This window comes from Aspergillus steynii (genome assembly GCF_002849105.1).
Source record: "Aspergillus steynii IBT 23096 chromosome Unknown P170scaffold_2, whole genome shotgun sequence".
NCBI lineage: Eukaryota > Fungi > Ascomycota > Eurotiomycetes > Eurotiales > Aspergillaceae > Aspergillus > Aspergillus steynii.
The window spans coordinates 5,209,376-5,220,375 of NW_020194399.1; the positions used below are offsets into that span (position 1 = coordinate 5,209,376).

An 11,000-nucleotide genomic window follows, 5' to 3' on the forward strand; every position below is an offset into this window, starting at 1 on the left:
TTCGGCGGAAGAGCGACGGTTTTCTTTTCTTCTCACGCGAGAACCTGCCAGACTCGTCGCCTCCACTGCCACTCGGGCTCTGCGTGCTATGCCGATTTCTGCTGTCTATATTTTGAACGTGATGCGCGGCTGTATCTATAACTTGTCCCCCAGTCCTCTTTCGCATCAATAGTTCACCTATTTGTTGATCCCCCTCCTTCGTCCTGTGGAACGTCTTCCTCGATAAAAATCGCCCACCATTGCGTCGTTCGAAGCAGATCACTTTTTATTTTCCGGCATCCTTGCCTGTGATCGCCTGTCTCTGCGCCAGCGGCCTCTATCTGGGCTAGTCCAGAGACCGATCCTTCCGCCCTTCGCGTTCAGGGTCGACATGTCTTCCTCCCAAGATGCCATCCCGGAGACTCCGCGAGTCATTTCTCCTTCGCCTGCGCCCTCAGAAACTCGGTCAACCTCCCGAGACGGATATGCCGGTCCGACAACCCGCTCCGCAGCACGGCGACAGCGCTTAGGGGAGGTCGTGGAGGAGGATAACGATGACTCGGATCCAGAGCTGAATCGTTCGCGAACCCCCAGTCGCAAACCGAAGAATGCGACGGGATCGGCCCGTCAGCGCAAGAGGAAGTCAAATCCAATGATGCCGGCAGACAACCCGGACCAAAAGACGAATGGACAAGGAAAGACCAACGGTTATCTGTCACCAATCGCTACCAAGGTCGACGGTGTCTTGCACGAAATCTCTCGATCACCTTCGCCCCTGGGTCTGATCCCACTTCATGCGCGGTACCGCAGTTTCATCCATCGCCATGAGATTCCACGGAAGCTCCTTCACGTGTCGATCGGTTTCCTGACTCTCCACCTATACAGTCGCGGGATACAAACCCTGCAGATCACCCCATGGTTGTTCTCCGCACTCGTGCCGATCGCCGCAACCGATCTGATCCGCCATCGCTCGGAAACAGTCAACAAGCTCTACATCCGCTGCGTCGGAGCCCTGATGCGCGAAACTGAAGTTTCGGGATACAACGGTGTGATCTGGTACCTGCTGGGCGCCTACACCGTCCTGCGCTTTTTCCCCAAGGACGTCGGCGTCATGGGCGTCCTTCTGCTCAGTTGGTGCGACACTGCCGCCTCCACATTCGGTCGTCTTTATGGCCGCTACACCTTCTCCCTGCGCAAGGGAAAGAGCTTCGCCGGTACCCTGAGTGCCTGGTTAGTCGGCGTCATCACTGCCGCTGCCTTCTGGGGCTACTTCGTGCCCCATGTTGGCCCGTTCCCCAACGACCCCGAAGACGCCTTCATGTTCACCGGTCGTCTGAACCTCATCCCAGACTCGATCAAGGGTCTTATCGGCTGGACAGCCGACACTTCTCAAGCCGTCATCACGGGTCCCTTGGCCTTGGGCGTCATGAGCGTCGTCTCCGGCCTTGTTGCTGCCGGAAGCGAGTTCGTGGACCTGTTCGGCTGGGATGACAACTTCACCATCCCCATTTTGAGTGGAGTTGGACTCTGGGGTTTCCTGAAGGTTTTTGGCTAAGAGTGGATAGAACAATACTTTCTTTTCGTTTTCCTCCCCCCCCCCCCCCCCCCCCCTCCTTCTCTCTTCTCTTTTCTGGCGTTTTGATTCGATTCGATTGATTCCCTTGTACATTGCATTGCACATTACTGTCTTGAGACCACATAGGAGGATCATAAATACAACACCGGAGGGGATGGGTCATCTCTCGTCCTTGGCTCTCTTTCTTCCCTTTCATATTTCCTTTTCCCGTTATTCATATACCCTCGATAATAATCTCATCCTTTTGGTCAAATATACCACTCTCCCACTCTCTTGGCCCTGTCCAATAACTAAACAATCAGGGCCAGGCCGTTTCCATTCTTATTACTTATGTCTACACCTATTAAACAAACAAACACATACGCTTTCCTTCCACTGACTCCTCTTTTTGGCTCTTCTTGCTCATATTCTACCACACCATACCACCCGAACCCCTGTCTAATGTTACCTCTAACGGTAACTGTTTCTCTTTTCTTCTTTTTACTTTTCCTTCTTGCACTTTCTTCGCTCATAATACCATGGATCAAATTAACCGGATGGGATGGTTAGGCTAGGTTGGACAGGCTGGTTAGCTATGGCGCGTCATGCTGGGTTTTATTGTTTTGTTTTGTCTTTCTTGGTTCTCTTTGATAGATAGGTAGATAGAAAGGATAGGAAAGAATAGATAATTGAATTGGTAGTCTACAATGAATTAGCGTAGATGGTTCTTTGAAGAATCATCAATCGTGCATAAGAGGGACATGCAACTCGTCAGGTAATCATGACCCGTCTACTATATCTATATTTACCCAGGACCATGGGCATATGCTCGAAGAGGTATGTATGTATTGGATATAATTAGGTATGTAGAGAAAGGTAAGGATCCAACCGATACGATACTATGAGGGACGGGGGTAAAAAAGAAGAAAGAAATAAATAAAACTCCAGATGAATCATCCACCCAACGCCTAAAAGAAATCGCCAATATTATGCACATCTGGTCTACCTAGAGACCTCCAGACTTTCAAATACGGCCAATCACGTCAAATCCAAGACGCTAACGCGTCGAAAGCGCTGCTTTGCACCGCCCTTCTTGCCGTTCGAGACCAGCTCGGATTCCGGATCAGCGTCAACGGTCCAGTACCCATCGCACGCGACGATCGAGTCCACGTGTGAAACTGTAGCAGGGGCTTCACGACTCGAGGTGGCTGGTGTGGTGGTTTTTGGTTGAAAGGTTGATGGTTTGGCGTCGGATTCCTGCGTGCTCGAGGGCGTGTTCTTGCGTTGCTGTTTTCGCAGAGAAGGCATGTCAAGGGACGCTTTTTCCAAAAGATCCTGGACACGAGAGGGGCTGGATTTTGTGGATGGGGTGGGGTGGTCTGATGGATCGGGGGTGGATTTGGCCTCTTTGCACTCTTTCTTGGGGATGCTTGGTTCGATCTTCGAACGACGCGAGCGAGGTTTGGTGCTCTTTTTCGGGCTGCCGTCGATATCTTCGAGAATGATTGATGATACGGCTTGTTCTAGCTCCTGCACCTCGGAAGATTCTTGGTGCTTCGATCGAGCGGGTTTCGACTTGGGGCGGCGAGCCGTGTGGTCAGGAGAGGATGAATGCGCAGCATTCGCTGTGCTATCTGCTAGCGATAGCTCCTCATAACTGGAATTTGAGTAGCTCATTCGAAGTCGAGGGGTGGCTGCCGGTGGAGAGCAATCCAAAGGCTCTGAATCGATGATGTCCAGGACTTCTACCTCAGCACCAGGCGCAACGGCTCTCCGCTGCCCTGGCCCACGAGACCGGTTCATCAGCGGGTGTCGCTTGATGCCTGCATCAGGTGAGACATTGCAGAATAAGGAGAACCTATCGGTGAGGTCGTCGAATCCGAGATCCTGGTCAAATGCCGGCATTCGAAAGCCAAAATCGTTGCCATACGACGTTCCAGAAGGTGCGGTCGAGCCACTGGCCTGCCCAGGCGTCGACGAGCCATTCTTCGATGGTGTTCCCGAGACAGCAGCCTCGAGGAGTGAAGCGTTCCTGAACTGAGAGATCTCCGAGCGCTCCTTGGTGAGGGTTCCGTATTTGAGGATGCTTCCTCGCTTCATGCCCGGATCAATTGGTCCCTTTTTCCTCGGTCCTGTCTTCCGGCCGGCTGGCTTCTTTGGCGCCGACTTCTCAGCCTCTTCTTTTTTCCAGTTTTGCACCACCTGCGGAATGCCTATCGAGGCTAGAGTTTCGAAGATCCAGATCTTCTCCGAAGCAAGAGGGTCGTATCGCTTCGTCACGCGCTTCTTTACAGGCGACTGGGGCGCAGCAGGCTCTTCCAGAGCGTCCTCTTCATCGCCTGACACGTTGGCCGTCGTTTCCTGCGAAGGGAGCGGGGGGTTAGGTTCTTCGGCGAACAGATCCAAGCCAACAACGTCGATGGGAACAAAGTCTAACTGCAGTTCCGTTAATCCGTCCGTGCTAAAGCTTGTTCGGCTTTTGTACACTTTCTGAAGCATCGGCGCATCGACATCCGAGAGTTTCGGCTCATTATCCGCAAATGCGGAGGGTGGTTTTCCCAGGCGAAGTCGATACGAGACGAGAGGCTCAGCCAGTAGCCTGATCATCTTCCTGGCCCCAGAGCGATAGTTCCACTCGAACGCATTCGCTGCGAATGTTCTCAATTCCAGGGGGTTGAGATCCTGATCCCATGCATTCACCAGGCGGCTGCGTAGACTTGATATGTCGGACTGTGTAGACACCACGGGTTTGGCGTAGTACGAGAGAATCGTCTTATCCGGGAACGACTCCGGCACTCGAACCGCCTTGTGCTTCGTGGTGAAATAACCGCTTTCGTTCTCCTCCAGCTCGTACTGGAGCCGCTCTCTCCATTCGCTCAGCTGCGTTTCGAGACTAGCCCTGTTCGAATTGATGATTTCCAAAAGATCTGCCCCAAATCCAGCTCTCGCGATTTCCGCAGCCAACTTGTTCCCGCACTTGGGAACCCCCGACGGCAGGTAATCGCCACCACTCAGCATCGCAAACAAGATCATCCCAGCGCGATCGAGCTTGGCAACTGACGGATTCTTCTCCCCATCGCCCATCCGGTAGCAAGTGACATGCGTCGCAGCCGTCGTCCCGCTCCCACTCTCCTTCGAGAAATTCATCACCGTCCACGAAGACCCAAACATCAACGCGTCGACATCGTTACTCATCACGGCGTCCACGACCCCTGCGGTCTGCAGTCTCGCGCATTCTGCCTCTGCCTCCCCCGGAGCATCGTGCCGTGGAAACTTGAAGAGATCCACTAGGACCTTGGACAGGCGGATGATCGGGAGGTTCCCGGCGCTGCCTCCCGAGGCCTTGCCTCTCTTGAACGGCGGCTTCTCTTTCCCGTCGTACACGAACAGCGGATGAATAGGCAGGGCGAGCAGCTTCAGCAGTCTATAGAATAACGTGCGTAGTTCGGGGTTCGTGCCGCCTCGCCCGGCTTGCACCTGGAAAAGCCATATCGAAATGTCCACCGCGATTCGGATCGGCCGTGCTGTTCGCTCCAGGTGGTTCACGGCCAATCTGGACAGGGAAATGCGTTCGCCAGTGCCGATCGCATTGATAAGTCTGTTGACATTAGTGACTTGTCCGGCAGAACGAGTGGGTTGGTGAGTTGAGAGCGGTTGACAGAGGGTGTAAAGTACGGATATATATCCAGGACTCCCGACACCACAACAGCCACACTTACCCAGGGATCCCCATCCGGGCGGATTTCGCAAAAACCAGAAAAAAAACACCAAAAACCCAATCTGCACTCCGTTGCAGGACAGTTGTGGAGACACCACGTTGGCTGGACTTGTTGTTTTGGTTGGTTTGTTGACGCCGATGAATTGATGCGACGGCCCGATGAAGATCCGGTCGTCCTCGTTGCTTCCACTTCCTTGTCTGCGCTCTCCGACTACCTTCTGCCGGCGAGACTTTGACTTAATCGACTATTCTAATTCACTGATTGCCCCGATCATCGGCATGAATTAATTCATTCAGTCCTTGAGCGCCCATGGGAACCAGCATGGTTACAGTATGATTCGCGCGTTGCCCGCCCACGTCCGTCCATCACCCGTCTCCGATCCTCCGTGTTCTTGAATTGAATTGAATTGAATCGAACTACGCGCCCAACCCGACGCAGTCCGGGGTAGTCCTGAATCGCTGATCCCCCAAGATATGACCAGTACCGTTACGTCGCCCACATTCGATGACCAGCGTCCCATCCCCCACAATCCACGATTATCCATGAGTTTCCGACACAGCCAGTCCGGGCGCCCGTCCACGCCGCAGCACCAGCTGCGGTCCAACAACTCCTCCTTCGCGAGCACCTCGTCCGCCAGCTCGTCGTTCCGCGGCGAAGAAGATGCCATCATCTTCGAGTTCGGGGCGCGGTGGCTCCGCGCCGGGTTCGAGGGCGACAGCGCCCCCGTGTGCGTCGTCGGCTGCGGCCCCGAAGATTGCAGACGCGCGGGCGATTACAGAGGTTGGGTGAAGGGGGGCAGTGATGATGATGGGTCGGGTCCGCTGGCTCGCACGCCGGAGGACTGGACGGGGCGGTATGAGCTGTGGAAGATGGATCTGCGCGACGTGGACCTCGGCCTGGTGGAGGACAAGATCGAGCGCATGTTCCGCGAGACGTATAATAAGTACCTGTTGACGGACGCGGGCACGTCCCGGCTGGTTCTGGTCCTGCCGTCGGTCCTGCCGCATCCGCTGCTGTCGTCGGTCCTGTCGACGCTGTTTGGCCGCTGGCGGTTCCCAAGCATCACGCTGCTGCAGAGCCCCGTGGTGACGACCACCGCGGCCGGAGTGCGCTCGGCGCTGGTGGTCGATCTCGGATGGGGCGAGACCGTCGTCAATGGCGTGTATGAGTACCGTGAGATCACGACCCGGCGGAGCACGAGAGCCATGAAGGCGCTGCTGCAGGAGACGGGGAGGGCGATGACTCGTCTTTCGTCGGCGGGAGGAGCGTCGGATGAGATTACGGTGGATTTCGAATACTGCGAGGAACTGGTGAGCAGGTTTGCCTGGTGCAAGCCTCGAGAGGCCAAGGAATCCAGCCACGAGGATGAAGCGACTCCGGTAGAGGAGAGGATCGTGTCGATTCCGTCGCCGTCGAGCCCGAGCTCGGATTATATTGACGTTCCGTTCGGCACGTTCGCAGAGCCGGTGGAGAAGGTTCTCTTCGCGGAGGACGCGGCCGATTGCGATTTGGACGACGAGGAGAAACCAGTCCCGTTGCTGGTCTACAATGCCCTCTTGGATCTGCCGCCCGATGCGCGAGGCACCTGTATGTCGCGCATCGTGTTTGTCGGCGGCGGGTCTCACATCCCGGGAATCCGACGCCGGGTTCTCGACGAAGTCGCCTTCCTCGTCGATCGGTACGGCTGGAGTCCGGTGCGAGGCAAGGTCATCGAACAGCAGCGACAGAAGCTGCAAGACCTGCGACTCAGCCAGCAACAAATCTCATCAACTCCCCCACCTACAGAAACCCCTGACCGCGAAAATTCGCCCCGTCCTGTTAGCCAAGACGAAGATCCCGAAAACGAAGAAGAGATCGACCACATCGAGCAGAAGATTCGCCGCAACAACAAAGACAAGGACACCAAGCCGCAGATCCAGGGCGTCCTGCGCGAGGTCGAGTCCCTCGGGCCCTGGGCCGGGGCCAGTCTCGTCTCCAGCCTCAAGGTTCGCGGATTGGTCGAGATCGAGCGAGAGAAGTACCTCCAACAGGGTCTTTCGGGAGCCAGCCGGGACTTGGAATCGCATGGCCATGCCGCCGATCGACGGTCCGGCTTGCGCTCCGGTGGGGATCGGTCGAGTTGGACGTTGGCTGGGTGGGGTTGAATGGCCTGTTGATGTGATGGATCTTTCTGGAATGTAAAGTGGCAGATGGAGAGACGAGACAGGGAGATGGACGTGTTTATTCATTCCTTGTGATTTGTGCAGGTCCCGATGATAGAAATGATACCCGACTAGTAGTACCATGAATTAAAGTCCTCAATTGCTAGCCCTATTATTGACAAACGACGAGTATGTACACGGAGTAGCTGAGAACGCTCAAAATAAAAGACAATGCGAAGTGAAAATCATTAGTAGTCTTCCAGACCAAGTCCAAGTCCTTTGCTCCTTCATCCAGACCGATCCTCAAACCGTCCCGAACCTGTACGTCGCCCAATTGACCGCCGGCGCGCTCTCCGGCGAAAAGACCTGATCGCCCAGCTGGCCCCACTCGGGGTTATTGATGCCGTCGATCCAGCCCTCGGGCTCGATGACCAGGCAGCCGTACTTGTTGACGGCCTTGGCGCCGTCGATCTTGGCGTCCTTGTTCTTCTTGGCCTGCGACGGCTTGATGGGGATGGTGCCGTTCTGGCCGTTGCAGGAGTAGATCTGGACGGCCTGCTGGTTGGTGGCAACCTCGAGGCTGATGCCGGTGGCGGAGGAGTTGGCGCGCAGGACGGGGACCACGGAGTTGGAGGCGGCGGACTGGGCTGGGCGGTCGACGACGAAGCAGTTGTCGTAGCCGGTGCAGTCGTCGCCGCAGAGCCCCTGGGCGTTCTTGAGGTCGCGGCCGACGAGCTTCCCCTGGGTGAAGTCGGGGCTGCCCTTGTAGGCGTCGACGCCGAGGATGGTGCCGTTGGGGATGAGGATGCCGTCGGTGCCGATGAGGCGCTGGGATAGGGGCAGCTGCAGGAAGGTGTCGTTGAGGATGGTGGGCTTCTGGAAGGCGTTCAGGTTCCAGTAGATGTGGTTGGAGAGCATGATGGGGGTGGTCTGCGTCAGGGCCAGGGAGATCAGCTTGGTGGTGAGCTGGGGCAGACCGGCCGGGTTGTCGGCGGAGGGGGTGCTGTCGACGGCGAAGACGGCGTGGGTGATGACCTCGCCGGGGAACTTCTCCAGGCCGCGGTCGTGCAGGGTGAAGGTGACGGAGGAGTTGGTGTGCGAGGTGACGGTCCAGTTGCGGGCGTCGTAGCCGACGATGCCGCCGTGGAGGGTGTCGGCGCCGCCGTTCTCATTGGTGGCGATCTGGTACTTGGTCGAGTCGACCTCGAAGGTGCCGTTCTTGATGCGGTTGGCGTAGCGGCCGACGACGGCGCCGAAGAAGGTGTGGTTGGTCTTGGTGTCTTTCAGGTAGTCCTTGGGGTCGTCGTAGCCCACGACGATGTCCTGCGGTTTACCGTGCCGGTCTGGCACCAGCAGCGAGGTCAGACGCGCGCCGTAGGGGATCACTTTGGCGGTGATGTTGGCGGCGCTGATGGTGTAGACCTTGAAGGGGTCTGCGGAGGGCGAGGGGGTCGGGGATTGAGCCAGCGCCGACACCCCGAGAAGGGCGACGGGGAGGTAGTTTTTCAGATGCATCTTGACTCCGATGAGAGCAGTGATGGACAGGAAGATCAAGCAGTAGACGTAGAAGAAGCGCGGGGAGAAGAAGCGGGTCGGACAGAGAGAGGAACCCTGGCTGGGAGAGGCGGAGGGAGGAAGCATAGCACGGCTTATATATTATACAGAAAAAAAAAATAAAAAATATTTTTCCCCTCTACCTCATGACGACCGCCTGACCAGCAAGCGGGGGTGGGAACCAGGGCGCAGGAACCAACGGACAATGGCGTTGCGTTGAGTTCAATTGGGACGGGGTGGTGAATTATCCGAGCCAACAGTGAACAGAGACAGTGGAGCACCGAGTGAATGTCGCCAGAGACTAGGAGGTCTAGTGCGCGTGTAACTGCCAACAAGCTCAGGGATGACGGGATCCAGAGTCGAGAACAGGGGTTGGAGAATGGGCCCGTCCGCCACTAGGGAATGGAGGTCCGGGATGCGGTGGGAATTGGGCCGAATGCCAATTCTTGGAGTGACCTCGGTGGCGGGATGAGCTGGGGTCGAGGAGTCGAGTACTGGTCGAATACTCCGTACTGGAGAGACAAAGAATCGGAGGACGTCCAGCCACGCGGCTGCCGGCGATGGCGCTAGTCCTGACGGGGCAATTCTCAGTGGGGGATGGGAAGTTCGGATTGCGGGGAAGATCCTCCTTTCTTACGGCGTAGTGCCTTCGGTAGGATTCCTTTCTTTCCGTAGTAGGATTCCTTTCTGACAGCCGATGAGGCAATTGCGGAGGATTCCCTCCCCGCGGTCAGGTGGCTGGGAGAAACTTTCAGGCACCAACTGGCCGGTGGAAGTCCCATCCGCCGCCAGTCACGGTTCCACGGTGCCGTCCTCAGGCCACCAGGGATTTTCTCGGGGAAATTATCTCTGTGCTGCTGCTGTATGCATGTGCCTAGTTGAGTTTGATTCAGGAATTGGACCGAATCAGAGGTATGGACCCCAGAGGCATGGGGACCTGTCTGTATGCTTTCATGGTTCATCCTCGATAACTGGGACTTCGCCGTGGTACTCGAGTAACTCCTACTGAACCCAGTCTGGAATCCGGGGAAAGTGCACACTTGGTCTCTCTCCGCCTCCATAACACTCGGACCGGAGCAACATTATCCCGCGCTGACGTAATCCATCGCGGCCTGCCGCATCGGGAGAGTTGTTTGGACATGCGATGTTGTTGTGCTTCCCCGCCATCTGCTATCAGCTTTCTCTTGGTTACTCCTCTTGGTCTACTTGATTTCTCTGCTAATTGGACTACCTTGCTTTGGGACAATGTCCCAACTCGCCTGATTGCACTCGCTGTGCCGGCTCAATCAACTTTAATCGACGAGACGCGGTCGGGGGTTCCTCCGCCCCTCCCATGAATCGCATCCCCCCGTGGCATACCGCTATGTACAGCCAAAGCTCAGCCTCTTCTCCCGACATTCTTGGGACCCCTGGCGACGCCGAATATTTGATTTCCTCGCCGATCAAGCCCTTCACCGGCCGCCAGAGCGCCATGTCGCCCGCCAACTTCAAACTGCTGCAAACACCGCGATCCGGCTCCCGCCCACGCGCAAGCTTCACTCCCGGCGGTCGCAGCGCCCACTCCATCCGTTTCGACGATGTTTTGCTCCCCGCCTCGCCGTCCATGAAGGTAGATGGAGGGCAGATGTCGCTGTCGCCGGACAAGGGGCCAATCGACGGGAATGGGAGCCCGTGGAGGATTCGTGTAACGCTGGAGGCGACGCAGGACGAAGACGAAATGGCGGTCGACAGCCCGCGCAAACGGCTACGGCCCTCGACCACCACCACCACGAAGATACCGCTGAAGGGGGAGGAGGCGTCGGTGGAGGAGACCCCGCGAAGGCGCAGGGGTCGTCCTCGGAAATCGGATCTCATCGCGCAGGATGCGACTCCGATCCCCGGCAGTCCCGGACACACCCCTGGCCCCGTAGGCGCGAGTGGGCAAAAGAGGAAACGCGGCCGACCGAGGAAACATACGCCAGTCTGGAATCTCGCCGAGACAGAGCATACGAGTCCCCCGGAGGTTTCAATGCGTGATATTCAGGAAATGCAGGAAGACCATGATATTCAGGA

General features: G+C 56.7%; 5 protein-coding genes across 5 annotated transcripts; 3 read left to right on the forward strand and 2 right to left on the reverse strand.

The window, feature by feature from the left end:
* Positions 1-46: 46 nt before the first annotated feature.
* Positions 47-1,574, forward strand: P170DRAFT_434923 (putative phosphatidate cytidylyltransferase). Its single transcript, XM_024848831.1, has one exon. The coding sequence runs from the start codon at positions 371-373 to the stop codon at positions 1,532-1,534; it is 1,164 nt and encodes a 387-aa protein (XP_024708520.1). The 5' UTR covers positions 47-370; the 3' UTR covers positions 1,535-1,574.
* Positions 1,575-1,622: 48 nt separating this feature from the next.
* Positions 1,623-2,029, forward strand: P170DRAFT_125642 (uncharacterized protein). Its single transcript, XM_024842385.1, has one exon. The coding sequence runs from the start codon at positions 1,710-1,712 to the stop codon at positions 1,932-1,934; it is 225 nt and encodes a 74-aa protein (XP_024708521.1). The 5' UTR covers positions 1,623-1,709; the 3' UTR covers positions 1,935-2,029.
* Positions 2,030-2,381: 352 nt separating this feature from the next.
* P170DRAFT_404162 (crossover junction endodeoxyribonuclease) lies at positions 2,382-5,330 on the reverse strand. The gene is made up of 2 exons (XM_024846510.1): positions 5,254-5,330; positions 2,382-5,132 (listed from the first exon to the last, which is right to left on the reverse strand). Exons 1-2 carry the CDS (start codon positions 5,265-5,267, stop codon positions 2,573-2,575), a joined length of 2,574 nt encoding a protein of 857 aa, XP_024708522.1. The 5' UTR covers positions 5,268-5,330; the 3' UTR covers positions 2,382-2,572.
* Positions 5,331-5,470: 140 nt separating this feature from the next.
* P170DRAFT_434925 (putative actin-related protein RO7) lies at positions 5,471-7,552 on the forward strand. Its single transcript, XM_024848832.1, has one exon. It carries the CDS (start codon positions 5,727-5,729, stop codon positions 7,395-7,397), a length of 1,671 nt encoding a protein of 556 aa, XP_024708523.1. The 5' UTR covers positions 5,471-5,726; the 3' UTR covers positions 7,398-7,552.
* P170DRAFT_434926 (aldose epimerase family protein) lies at positions 7,533-9,422 on the reverse strand. The gene has a single exon (XM_024848833.1). It carries the CDS (start codon positions 9,033-9,035, stop codon positions 7,698-7,700), a length of 1,338 nt encoding a protein of 445 aa, XP_024708524.1. The 5' UTR covers positions 9,036-9,422; the 3' UTR covers positions 7,533-7,697.
* Positions 9,423-11,000: the final 1,578 nt, after the last annotated feature.